Here is a 13112-nt window from a genome sequence, read left to right as displayed (position 1 = left end):
GTTTACTGTATTGTAAAGTGAAGAGACATAAACCTAACAGAACTATACATAGTCTATCAAAGTGTTTAGAAACCTGTCAGATAAAACATATCAAAAACATATCAGAAGTTGATCGAAACCTTCAGAAATGTCATAAACCTCTCCGACTATTCAAACACCTGTTAAAACTGTGACATCAGAATCTTTAGAAATCAATTGTCAGTAACCCGTTACAACTTTTAAACATCTGTCTGAATCTCCAGACAAATAACAGAAAGTTTAGAGACCTGAAAAGACAGGAGTCTGTCAGAATATGCAGGAACCTGTTGGGACCTGGTACAACCTTTAGATGCCTATCCAAATCTTTACACAAATAACAGAAAGTATAGAAACCTGAAATACCAGGAGCCTGTCACAATATGCAGGAACCTGTTTAAACCTTTAGAAATCTATCACAATTTTTCATGAAGAACCTGGTAGAACCTTTTTAGACCCGTCAGGAGCAGAACTTCTAGAAGGACTTTATGTGGCAGTAAGCCTCCAGTGAGGAGAAGACGATGTACATTAACCACAGGCTGAAGAACAGGCAAGAGGTGAGGATCTTTGGGACTCTGGGCCCGCCAAGCTCCCCACCGATCTCAGGCCGGCGCCGGTAGATGAGGACGGCGATGCAGATGAAGGCGAAGACGGTGAAGAGTGTGACAGAGAAGGCCAGCGTGCCCGGGTCGACCCTGAACACCTGGTTCTTGGAGTAGTGGTAGATAGCAGCGATGGACCAGGCCACGCCGATACCCAGGAAGACATTGACAGCGTTGCTTCCTGTCACGTTGCCGATGGAGGCGTCGGCATATTGGTCCTGGATGGCCGACACCTTACTGGCGAAGGTGTCTGACGGGGAAAGAAAGCAGAGAGCGATGATGTGTTGCTGCAAACTTAACGAGTGTAGTTGCTGCACTGATTTATATAAACAGAAAAAGAAAGTCTGCGTTTACAGACTGGAGGTGTGGTTTCTGTCTCTATACGTGCAGGGAGGCTCTAATTCAAGGGACTGTCCAGGTGCATTATGGGAAATGTAGGATACAGTGTTTTTGGAGTCTGGCCAGAACTAGAGACTTTTTAAAAATATCCTTACACAGCTAGAACTACTTTATGAAAGAGACACTGAATCACTGAATCAAGCAATCAAACCAAGCAAGAGTAACTACACCCAGATTAATAATCTTTCGCTGCCCTCTTTCTATCCCCTAAGAGGGAAGGGAGGAAGGAAAGGAAGGAAGGAAGGAAGGGAGGACGGAGGAAAGAAGGAAGGAAGGAAGGTAGAAGGGAGGGAGGGAGAAAGGAAAAGAGGAAGGAAGGAAAGAAGGAAGGACAGAGGAAAGAAGGAAGGGAGGAAGGTAGGGGGGAGGAATAAAGAGAGAAAGAGGGAAGGAATGAAGGAGGGAGGAAGGAAAGGAAGGAAGGAAGGAATGAGGGAAGGAAAGAGGGAGGGAGGAAGGAAGGAAGGAAGGGGGATGGAGGGAGGGAGGAAGGACAGACGGAAGGAAGGAAAGGAGGAAAGAAGGAACAGTCAAAACAGACGGGGTCAATTTGACCAGGGAGGACGACATGAAGGTTAATCCATACAGTGTCTGCCCAGCATTACATTTATGGCTTTAGAGAATTATTATTGACAACAGCGTCTGCCAAATGAATGTGCAACTGTAACGTGATTGAAAGTCCCCTTTGGGTGTCAGACCTGGAACAGATGTGCCCAAAGCTACGAACACCACAGCAGTGACAGAGTCTTTGAGGCCGACGGTGCAACCGAAATGCGACGCCAGGTCACCGATCACCGCCGTCAGGAGGCCGATGACGGAGATGGAGACGACGAAGCAGGCCCAGCCGTTCCAGTAGTCGGTGGGAGGAACGAAGGCAAACAGAAGCTTCCAGAAGACCGTGAGGAAGTGCATGACGTAGTCGAAGCAGGAGGGCGGCTTCTCCTCACCGCACTCGTCATCATCGTCACCTGGAGAGAAGGAAGCAGCACTGATTCATATTCAAAGCTTGGTTGAGTTTATCTCCAATAACTTTAGATGTTTGTTTCTCTGTAGCTTGTGAGTTTGTACCAGAGTTGACTGTGATGGCCTCCACAAACTGCTCCCTCCAGCTGTTTGTTCCAATCAGCACAGCCAGGTTGGTCTTCTTGATGAGTTTATCCACAGTGCTCTGAAACAAGAAACCAGTCAATCATCAACAGGTCCAAACTAAAACATTTTGGAGGCCTACAAACAGATCATGTGTAAGTTGCTGATGATCATTTTCCAATTCATCCCATCAGTTTATTGCTTTATCCCCTTTCTGTAGCTAGAAACATGCCAATAAGAAGTGATGCGATGTGGATGTTTTACTTCTTTTTCTAAATGATCTTGTTGAGTTTGAGGCTCTGGGCTTCTTACCTCCTCCTACTACATCTAACATACTACATCTTCTTGTTGATGACATCTTGCACTCTTTAATCCAACAAATGATTAACAAAGTTAAGTTTGCTTTTGTTTGTTTTTAACCCTCCTGTTGTCCTCGAGTCAAGGAAGGAAGGAAGGAAGGAAGGAAGGAAGGAAGGAAGGAATGAAGGGAGGAAGGAAAGGAAGGAAGGAAGGAAGGACGGAGAAAAGAAAGAAGGAAGGAAGGTAGGAGGGAAGGAGGAAAGAAGGAAGGGGGGAGGAAGGAAGGAAAGAAGGACAGAGGAAAGAAGGAAGGTAGGAGGGAGGGAGGAAAGAAGGAAGGAGGGAGGAAGGAAGGAAAGAAGGAAGGTAGGGGGAGGAAAGAAAGAGAAGGAGCGATGGAGGAAAGAAGGAAGGACGGAAGGAAAGAGGGAGGAATGAAAGAATGAAGGGAGGAAAGAAAGAGAGAAGGAGGGAGGAAGGACAGAACGAAAAAGGAACAGTCAAAACAGACGGGGTCAATATGACCCGGGAGGACAACACGTAGTTAATACATTTTATGTAGTTTACTAACTTTTTTATTTTACTCCATTTTATTATTATTACTTTATCTTTTAAATCAATTTTTATTTTATTACTTTTTCTTATTTCTTTTGTGAATTAGTCACAAACTGTTTTATTGTTCACTGATCTTTTAACCCTCCTGTTGTCCTCGAGAGGAAGAAGGAAGGAAGAAAATGAGGGAGGAAAGGAAAGAAGGAAGAAGGAAGGAAAGGAGGAAGGAAGGGAGGGAAGAAGGAAGGAGAGGAGGGAGGGAGGGAGGAAGGAATAAGGAAAGAAGGGAAGGAAGGGAGGAAGGAAAGGAAAGAAGTAAACACGGAGGAAATAAGGAAGGAAGGTAGGAGGGAGAAAGGAAAAGAGGAAGGGAGGACAGAGGAAAGAAGGAAGGGAGGAAGGTAGTGGGGAGGAAAGAAAGAGAGAAGGAGGGAGGGAGGAAGGAAGGAAAGAAGGAAGGGAGGAAAGAGAGAGGAAGGAAAGAAAGCGAGAAGGAGGGAGGGAGGAAGGACAGACGGAAGGAAAGAAGGAAGGAGGAAAGAAGGAACAGTCAAAACAGACGGGGTCAATTTGACCCGGGAGGACGACTGGAAGGTTAATAACTGCAAACCAGACTGGATGTACAAGCCAAAGACAAAAGCACTATTTTTACAACACCAGGAAAAGAGAGTTACTGTAGTGTTAATTTATTGGAAAGACTTAAAGATTTGATATTTGTTGTTTTTTAACCTCCTGAACTTTGTGGTATAGACTTTGTTCCAGTATTGTGGAAGAGCTTTTGGCCCCCTCCTGTTCACACACTGGGTCATCTTTGGATTTGACTGTTTAAATTGTGCCAACAGATAAATTAAAGTGAAACTGATCCCACCTTGAACTCGTACGACTCCTCTATGATGACCTCGAGTTTGACGTGTTCACCGAGCATCGGTCTTCCCATCTCTGCGATCCGCCTCTCCTCTTCCTCCTTCTTCGTCAAAAGCTCCTCACCCCCGTCCTCTGAAGGAGACACACAGAGAAGTAGCACTCATCACAGACGCTTCACAATCAACAAGGAGTCCAAAAATACACAAAGAAGAAGTGTGAGGCGGATTGACAGATGACAGGGTTGATTGGATGGATTGGTGGATGGATGGATGGATGGATAGATGGAGGGTTGATTGGATGGATGGATGGATGGATGGATGGGTGGATGGATGGATGGAGGGTTGATTGGATGGATGGATGGATGATAATGGATGGATGGATGATTGGATGGATATATAGATAGATAGATGGATGGATGAATGGATGGATGGATGGATGATTGGATGGATAGTTGATTGATTGATTGATTGATTGATTGATTGTTTGGATGATTGGATGGATGGATGGATAGATGGATGGATGATTGGATGGATGGATGGATGGATGATTGGATGGATGGATGGATGAATGGATGGATGGATGATGGATTGATGGTTGGACGAATGGATGATAATGGATGGATGGATGGATGGATGGATGGTTAGCTTAATTAGCAGATGGTTCAATGGATAAATGGGCAGACAGCTGGAAGAATGGTTGGATGATAGATGGACAGATAGATTTATGAATGATAGATTTACAAAAGACAAATAGATACAGTATGGATGGCCGGAGGGATAGATAGATAGATAGATAGATAGATAGATAGATAGATAGATAGATAGATAGATAGATAGATAGATAGATAGATAGATAGATAGATAGATAGATAGATAGATAGATAGATAGATAGATAGATTAGACTATGGCCATAGACTATGGTGGAGACAGATGGACACACCTGCGATGGTGATGACAGCAGAGGGGGCGGCGTGTTCTCGTCCCTGGACCTTCCTGTAGACGTCTCTGCCTGAACAGGTGAACATTATAACAGGTGAGCAAGTGCAAAACAGATGAAACAGAAACAGACTCGACTTAAACCAGACGCCTGATATTCCTGACAGTCAAAAACAGCAACGGAACGAGAAAAAAGACAAAATCCTAAAAACATCACAGACAGTTTAAATTTGTTTTTGACCCAATGAAGGAATATCTGCTGAGTCAGGTGAGTATTTAACCTCAGGAACCAGTTTCACAAAGATTTATACTGGTCTGTATTGTTAGGCCAGTCTTAATTTTGCTCGTAGATTAGTCTTATGCAAGGTAGACCATCTCACAAAAATAAAGACTAATTTTAAGCCAACGAGAATTAGACACCAGGTGAACTCAGGCCAAAGATCCACGTTACCATAACAACCAGTAACAGTGAGATCAGCTGACCAGTAGCACCCAACGACAAAAGAAGAAAACATGGCTCATAATATGTGGCTGCTTACATTGAATCCACAGGCAGCAGTGAGGACAGCAGCCTGGTGTCACTGTGCTGTTGACCCCACATACTCACCATTTATCCCCCAAACCAGAGAGGACTGTCCACCGTTTACCTTCAGCACCATATCAGTGTCTTTAAGGTTTTCCTGTGGTCCTCCTCTTGTTTTAGGATTTCTTCCCCTGAACATTTCTTTGATTCTGGGGTAAATGGAACTGAGTGGATGGATCGTCATGGTAGATCTTATAATACATTTATAGGTTGGATGCGTTTACTGGACGGCCTTTTATTCAAATTTTGAACAAGTCTTAATATATCCAGAATTCACTGTACCGCAGTCCTGCTTAACCTATGTGTCGTCCTACCGGGTCAAATTTACCCTGTCTGTTTTATGTTCGTTCGTTCGTTCGTTCCTTCCTTCCTTCCTTCCTTCCTTCCTTCCTTCCTTCCTTCCTTCCTTCCGTTTGTCCTCCCTCCCTCCTTCTCTCTTTCTTTCCTTCCTCTCTCTTCCCTCCCTTCCTTCTTTCCTTCCTCCATCCCCCTTTCTTCCATCCTTCTGTCCTTCCTCCCTCCCTCCTTCTTTCCTTCCCTCTTTCTTTCCTTCCTTCCTTCCTTTCCTTCCTCCCTTCTTTCCTCCCTCCCTCCTTCTCTCTTTTTTTCCTCCCCCGTACCTTTTTCCCTTCCTTCTTTCCTCTGTCCTTCCCTACTTCCTTACCTTCCTCCCTTCCTTCTTTCCTTTCCTCCCTTTCTTCCTCCTTCCTTCCTTCCCTCTTTCTTTCCTCCCTCCTTTCCTTCCTTCTTCCTTCCTCCTTACTCCCTTCCTCCCTCCTTTCCTTCCTTCTTCCTCCCTTCCTACCTTGACTCGAGGACAACAGGAGGGTTAAGATATAATTAACGGCTTTGTGCAACAGGGGATTATTTGGACATCTATCTGAAGTCTTACTATTTGTTATATCTAAGCCATAACCAAAGTCTATCTTTGTGAAACCAGCCCCAGATGAGTTTTCACTCAGCCATGTGATGGTGAAGCTGCAACAAACTGAAAACAGCCACAACATGATGAACAACGTATATAATATGACATTATACAATGAGCAAAACGTTGACATGACCATCAGGAATCATGTCTGAACTGATAAACGTAAGCCCCCAGCTGTCAAACAGAGCATGCTCAGTGAGAGACGACCTCACGCAAGAGAGATGTTTTCCCATCAGCCTCAGCGGTTGAGGAGGTCAGAGGTTGAGTCAGTTAGTGAAGAGAAGTGCATCATCATACTGCAGGGTCAGTGAGGTCAGCAGGGGTTGACATGCAATGTTAGTGCATGCAGTCAGGATGCGGATGTTGGTCTTATGTCATTAAACCAAGATTTATAGAATACTCGGGGCGACATTTCTGTGCTGCAGTATGAAGAGATAATGAATGATAATAAAATAAAACAACTGTAATAATATAACATACGTCTTCATAGAGTTAGCTCAGCAACAACATTTAATAAGAAGTTATTTGTTGTCTGGTGATTTTAAAGGAAATGTTTGTTTGCTTAACCTTCGTGTCGTCCTCCCGGGTCAAAATGACCCCGTCTGTTTTGACTGTTCCTTCTTTCCTCCCTTCCTTCCTTCCTTCAGTCTGTCCTCCCTCCTTCACTCTTTCTTTCTTCCCCCCTACCTTCCTCCCTTCCTTCTTTCCTTTGTCCTTCTTTCTTTCCTTCCTTCCTCTTTTCCTTTCTCCCTCCCTCCTTCCCTCCTTCTTTCCTCCGTCCTTTCCTTCCTCCCTTCCTTCTTTCCTTTCTTCCCTTCCTTCCTCCCTTCCTCCCTTATTTCCTTCCTTCTTCCTCCATCCTTTCCTTCCTTCCTTCCTTCTTCCTCCCTTCCTTCCTTTTTCCTCCCTTCCTCCCTCCTTTTCTTCCTTTTTCCTCCCCTCCTTCCTTCTTCCTCCCTTCCTTCCTTGAATCAAGGACAACAGGAGGGTTAATTAAAAATGTATTAATGTTAATCATAACTTCTCAGTAGTGATCCATTCTGTGATTTAATGAGGGAAAATTTTGCTTCTGCCACCACAGAGTGATCAATGAGAACCAGCTGAGAGGTTTTATTGTGTCATCAAAGTGCTGCATCTGTTATTGTACATGTTGTTGCTTCAAGTGTTGAAACACTTGAAAGCAAACACCACAGAGAGAGATCTTACCATACTGCTGTTTATCTAGTCGGAAGCCACAGGAAAAGTATAAATTAACTCAGGTCCAACTGTGACTATTCTTGTATTATAATTAAAATGACAAAAAATTATAAATAATAATTAAAAAAGAGAGAGTGCAAAATCAAAGTATTTGGGTTCACCTACCTGTTTTGACGAATCCACCTAAAAGGTCAGAAAATATGAAACAAGAAGTCAAAGTTTGCCCCTAAATTTGTGGTGATTCATTCATTTTAATAAAATAAATTCTGAAAGTCTAAGTTTTCTGTCCAGAGGAAACACAAGTTATTACGCCATCAGTAATAAATGAATAGGAAAGAATGACAAACAGTCAGCACAACAGAAAAAGCAGGAAATGAGATGCGCTTACCGGATTCCTGAAGCAACAGAGCTGAAGAGAAGAAACAGACGAGATAAATCAGACAGGAAAACAGGAGGGATGAAAATATGGAAGATAAAGACAAAGGAGCCCAGATCCTCAAAGACACTCAGTGTGTTTAGTGACGGTCAATTTCCTCTCATGTCCCACCATGTCCCAACCTGTCCCAACCATTCCTAACCTGACCAAACATGTCCCAACCATTCCTAACCAGTCCCAACCTGTCCCAACCATTCCTAACCTGACCAAACCTGTCCCAACCATTCCTAACCAGACCAAACATGTCCCAACCATTCCTAACCATTCCTAACCAGTCCCAACCTGTCCCAACCTGTCCCAACCATTCCTAACCAGTCCCAACCTGTCCCAACCATTCCTAACCAGTCCCAACCTGTCCCAACCTGTCCCAACCATTCCTAACCATTCCTAACCTGTCCCAACCTGTCCCAACCACTCATAACCAGACCAAACCTGTCCCAACCATTCCTAACCAGACCTAACCATTCCTAACCAGATCCAACTTGCCAAACATGTCCCAACCATTCCAAATGTCCAGACAGTCCCAATCTGACTTGACATATCCAGAACTTTTCTAATCTATTCCAACAAATCCAATTAATCACGACTCATTTAACAACCCTAAGTGTCCTAACCTTCCCTAGTCCGTCCCAACATGTCCCTACCAGAAGAAAGCAGTCCCATCCTGTCCTAACATATCCAGACCTGCTCTGACAAATCCAAACTAGTAGGAACACATCCTGAGTTGGACTAAACTGTCCTAAAGTGTCCTGGTCTATCCCGACAAGCTCCAACCAGTCTAAACTTGTTCTACCCAGTCCTACCTGTCTGTCACATCCTGTTGTAGCTCGTGTTTTATTTGAAAGTTATTCTCTCCTTGTGTATTTTTTTAGTTTTACTTCCTGTGTTTCCCCTGCCTTAGTTGATTGCCTCATGTGTTTCACCTGTTTTGTTTTACTCACCTGTGTCCTGTTTAGTTATTACCCCATCATGTCTATATAGGTTTTGGTTTTCAGTTCAGTCTCTGTTCCGAGTCTTTGTGTTGTTTCGCTCTGTGAGAAGAGTAAGAGAACGGAGCCATCTCCCCAGAGATTAATTAAGAATTAGGTTTCGTCCTCTGTCCTCCATTGCCTCTATTGATATCAGCTAGCAACAACAACTTGAATAAGTGCGGGTCTGGTGTCGCATAGAGTGACGTAGCGTAGAGACGTAGAGAGACGTCACGGACAGTCCAAATCCGATGTGAGTGTTTGGAGCTGTTCAGACTCAGACACATCTGTCCAAATGCGATTTGAAACTACCTCCCAAAGGTGGTTTCCATCTGGTTTGCAAAAATCGGATTTCATGTGATTTATGACTGTTCAGACTTCATAAGAGCCATCTGGGTCCAATATAAATTGGCTAAAAGTGTTTTTGCTGCTCATTCGCCCATTGTATTTTGCAAGTGTTCATTCGGCCTGTGTTTGATATTAAAGTCCCTGCCTAAGACTCTGCCTGCAGTGTCTGCTTTTGGGTCCAACTGCTCCGCAAACCGTGACAGCTGTCCTTACTTTCTTTAACCACTTGTTCTAACATGTCTTGAAAGGTCCCAACCAGTCCAAACTAGCTCCAATGTGTCCAAACTAGTCCCAACTTGTCCTGGCCAGTTCTAACCAGTCCCAATATGTCCCCAGCTTCTCTTTACTGGTTCTTACCCATCATAATCTTTAACTAGTCCAAACTAGTACCCACCAACCCTAAACAGTCTGAACCAATCACAGCTGAATCTATCACTCCTCCAGTAACAGGTCTGACCAATCGGAGGACAACTGACAGCTTTGTGAAGGAGAAGGCAGCAGAGCGACAGCAGAAAGAGTAAAACTGAACACAAGCAGACAAATAGCGCCTTGAGGTAGACGAAGGAAAGGTCAAAGGTCATCGGAGAGGCCAAGGTGCGTTGCTCACACCTGTCCATCTCCTGCCGTTCCAATATGGCTCCTGCAGCTCTATGTAGAAGCTGGCCTGCTTATCGTACTCCTCATGGTCAATTATTCTAACCGCTATGGTCTTCCTGCAGATGAAACAGTGCAGATAACAACAGTGGGAGAAGGGGGGGGGGGGTCAGAGGTCAGGGGTCATGCGTTAGTTTACACATTCAAACACACTCTTAGAGGCCTGAGTCACCATGGCAACATGTGATGACTTCACCTCTTCTGGCCTGCAGGGAGGAAGGAGCTCTGAGGTTAAAGTCACAATGAAAGAAACAGACTTTCACACCTTGTTGGTCAACTTCCTGTCATAATACACACATCATTAAAGGGTTATTTCATCTAACAACCTTTTCCCACTGGGTTCATTTACAACATGATGTGAAGTTTAGGTTTACTGCTGTTTGAATATCTTTTAAAAGACAACTCAAATACTGGAGTCTGGTTAATTTTATCACAGACTGAGCTTCATCTTCCTCTCCTAAACTCCCGTCAGCCTTGCTTATGCATATGTTCAAAGTCAGATTCAGTTTTTTGCTGAATCAGAAGCAACTATGGTTACAAAGATTAGATTTTGTAACCATAGTGACATCTTTTGTTCCCATAGCAACAGCGAAGGTTTCTGAAGGATTCATTGTGACTTTAACGATCAAAGTGTAAACTTCTACAATAGACTGATGATGATGATGATGATGATGATGATGATGATGATGATGATGATCCTCCCTGTGAGGCCTGGAGGTGAGTTTGGATTAACAGGGTCAAAGGTCGTTAATGATGAAGGTTAGGGGTGGGGGGGTGGGGGTTAGAGCACGGGAAGGCGACGCCCCCACCTTTCCTCTCACTCATCTCCAGCAGCCGAGGCTCTCCCATCTCTATGAAGAAGTTCTTGTTTTTCTCGTATTCTTCATCATCGATTATATTGACCTGAAAAGTTTTACTGAAACAGAGAAAAAAAAAAAGAAAGAGGTTGCAGAGAGAGAAGTGAAGAGGACAGAAAACAAAGGGAAGATTCAGCTGTAAGCAGTGAGTCTGATTGGCAGGAAGTGTCTGAAAATAAAAACCTAAAATACTCAACATACATTCAGTCTTTACCACAGAATGAACTAATGGCGCTTTTCCACTACACCACAGTTCCAGCACGACTCGACTAGTTTTTTTTGCGTTTCCATCAGGGATAGTACCTGGTACCTGGTACTTTTTTAGTATCTGCTCTGCCGAGGTTCCAGGCGAGCCGAGCCGATCCGATACTAAATGTGATGTCATCAGTCTGCCGGCCTCTGATTGGTCAGAGAGTCACTGGAAGAGTCATGAGCCGTCCCACACAAGAATCAAACCCGGCATTTTTAAATACCAACAACAGCGTTAGTGTAGCTTTGTGTGAGAAAGAAAGCCTCATACAGCGGAAGGAAGGAAGGAAGGAAGGTAGGAATGTAGGAAGGAAGGAAGGAAGGAAGGAACTTGCTTTGTGTGAGACAGAAAGCCTCATACAGCAGCAAGTACACCATCGCCTCCATGTCCTCCATTGTTTATGTGTTTGTGTCGTGTAGAAAACAAAGCAGTTTCACGCAGCGTTGCTATGACGACCCCGCTCACGTTGAGGAGGAACTATAGTAATGGAAAAGGTTCCTGGTACCGTACCGAGCCGAGTAGAGCTAGAACTGTATAGTGGAAAAGCGCCATAATAAAGCAGCTCACTGTGATGTATGTGAGGACAGTGAAATAAACCATGGTTTCTCTTATTGTTTCAGGGTGGGCTGTGATTGGCTGGTTGTACCTCAGAGTTATACTCAAGAGATGTACTTGAGGAGATGTACTTGTGAAAACACCTAAAGGAGTTTTCCACTGCGTTACCACATTAGAGTAACATAACAGATGACTTCATGTTGATGGATTATCTCTCTGCAGCGAGTTGATTCTCACTGAAATGAACACGAAGGACGACTGAGGTCAGATTACTGTGAGTCAGATGATGAACTGATCCTTCAGAAACCTGCTGACACAGTTACTGATAGAGTTATATAGTTGTTCTGCCTTCAAGTGTTGGAGGCTTCGCTGGGCTGCAGGCTACAGCAGTCCTGATTGGACAGAGTGTGTGTGTATGTGTGTGTGTGTGTGTGTGTGTTTGTGTGTGTGTGTATGTGTGTGTGTGTGTGTGTTTGTGTGTGTGTGTGTGTGTGTGTGTGTGTGTGTGTGAGTGTGTGTCAGTGCCAGCAGTGTGGAAACAGAATATTGCCTTCATCCATTGCCATGTTTTTTTAATGTCAGCAGATGATGGTTTGGAGGTTTCGTCTCTGTGATTTAAGGACACAAAATCTTTTCTAAACTGTTGTTTAAGTTTTAGAAACTATAAAAGATTATTCTGTATATTAATATTCTGAGTCTCTACTGGAATATCTTTACATGATTTCCAGTTAAAAACTCCTTATTTATCTTCCACTGGTCCTTTATGCAGCCGCTCAGTTCAGCCTCTGTCTGAAACATGTTTAGCTCCTGTCTCTTTAGAGTGGAAACACCTTAGCAACCGCCTTAGCAACCCCCTTAGCAACCAAGATTCCGGAATGGATGGTTGTTGCTAACGAAGCGTTCAAAGCAGGTTGAAGCCTTCATGGAAACACCTTAGCAACCACCTTAGCAACCACAATTCCGGAATGGGTGGCAGTTTGTGGGTTGTTCCAGATTTCGGAACTTTGACTTTGTTTATTATCTGATATCATACCAGGCTGTAAATAACAGAAGATAACATAAAGCAGAAAATATCCCTTTTAATTTCGCTTAGTTCAGCCTCTGTCTGAAACAGGCTGTTTTAGCTCCTGTCTCTTTAAGGTTTATTGTACATTATATTATCACATTAACGTCTGACATAAATCATGTGACCTCAGTGTTCAGTCTGACCTTTGACTCATGCAGAGATAAAACTTACTTTTGTGAAGATTTGAAGCTTTTCTTTGTCTTACATGATTGTTAAATGAATATCTTTGAAATAATAGATATATATAGAATAAAGAAATATAGATTAATCATTAATGAAAATGAAATTAAGGTTGCATGGTGCATGTCAAACAATAAGCTAGACCTTTTACTTTTTAAAAAAAATTAAAATGTGTATGAGCTCAATCAGAAAACATGAGCTGCCATCTCTCTCAGAGAAAAAAAAGGAGAAAATATTCACATTAGAGAAGCTGGAATCAGGAAATCTTGACTTTTTTTTTCTTTAAGAATTACTCAAATTAATTTAATAGCTGGCAAGTAATCTATTAATTGATTA

At 43.3% G+C, this 13112-nt stretch overlaps 1 protein-coding gene across 1 annotated transcript in view; it reads right to left on the bottom strand.

The window, feature by feature from the left end:
- Positions 1 to 490: 490 nt before the first annotated feature.
- LOC133987495 (sodium/calcium exchanger 1-like) overlaps positions 491 to 13112 on the bottom strand; it is a 13263-nt gene continuing 641 nt past the window's right edge. Inside the window, exons 2-9 of the mRNA XM_062426889.1 lie at positions 10678 to 10784; positions 7851 to 7871; positions 7628 to 7645; positions 4759 to 4827; positions 3823 to 3950; positions 2085 to 2184; positions 1715 to 1984; positions 491 to 867 (exon numbers count right to left, since the gene is read on the bottom strand). Coding sequence (XP_062282873.1) covers positions 491 to 867; positions 1715 to 1984; positions 2085 to 2184; positions 3823 to 3950; positions 4759 to 4827; positions 7628 to 7645; positions 7851 to 7871; positions 10678 to 10784 — 1090 coding nt within the window. The remainder of the gene's footprint in view (positions 868 to 1714; positions 1985 to 2084; positions 2185 to 3822; positions 3951 to 4758; positions 4828 to 7627; positions 7646 to 7850; positions 7872 to 10677; positions 10785 to 13112) is intronic.

This window comes from Scomber scombrus, chromosome 2, assembly GCF_963691925.1.
Source record: "Scomber scombrus chromosome 2, fScoSco1.1, whole genome shotgun sequence".
Lineage (NCBI taxonomy): Eukaryota > Metazoa > Chordata > Actinopteri > Scombriformes > Scombridae > Scomber > Scomber scombrus.
Note: the sequence above shows the minus strand (reverse complement) of the source record. Positions and strands in the feature narration are given on the sequence as shown.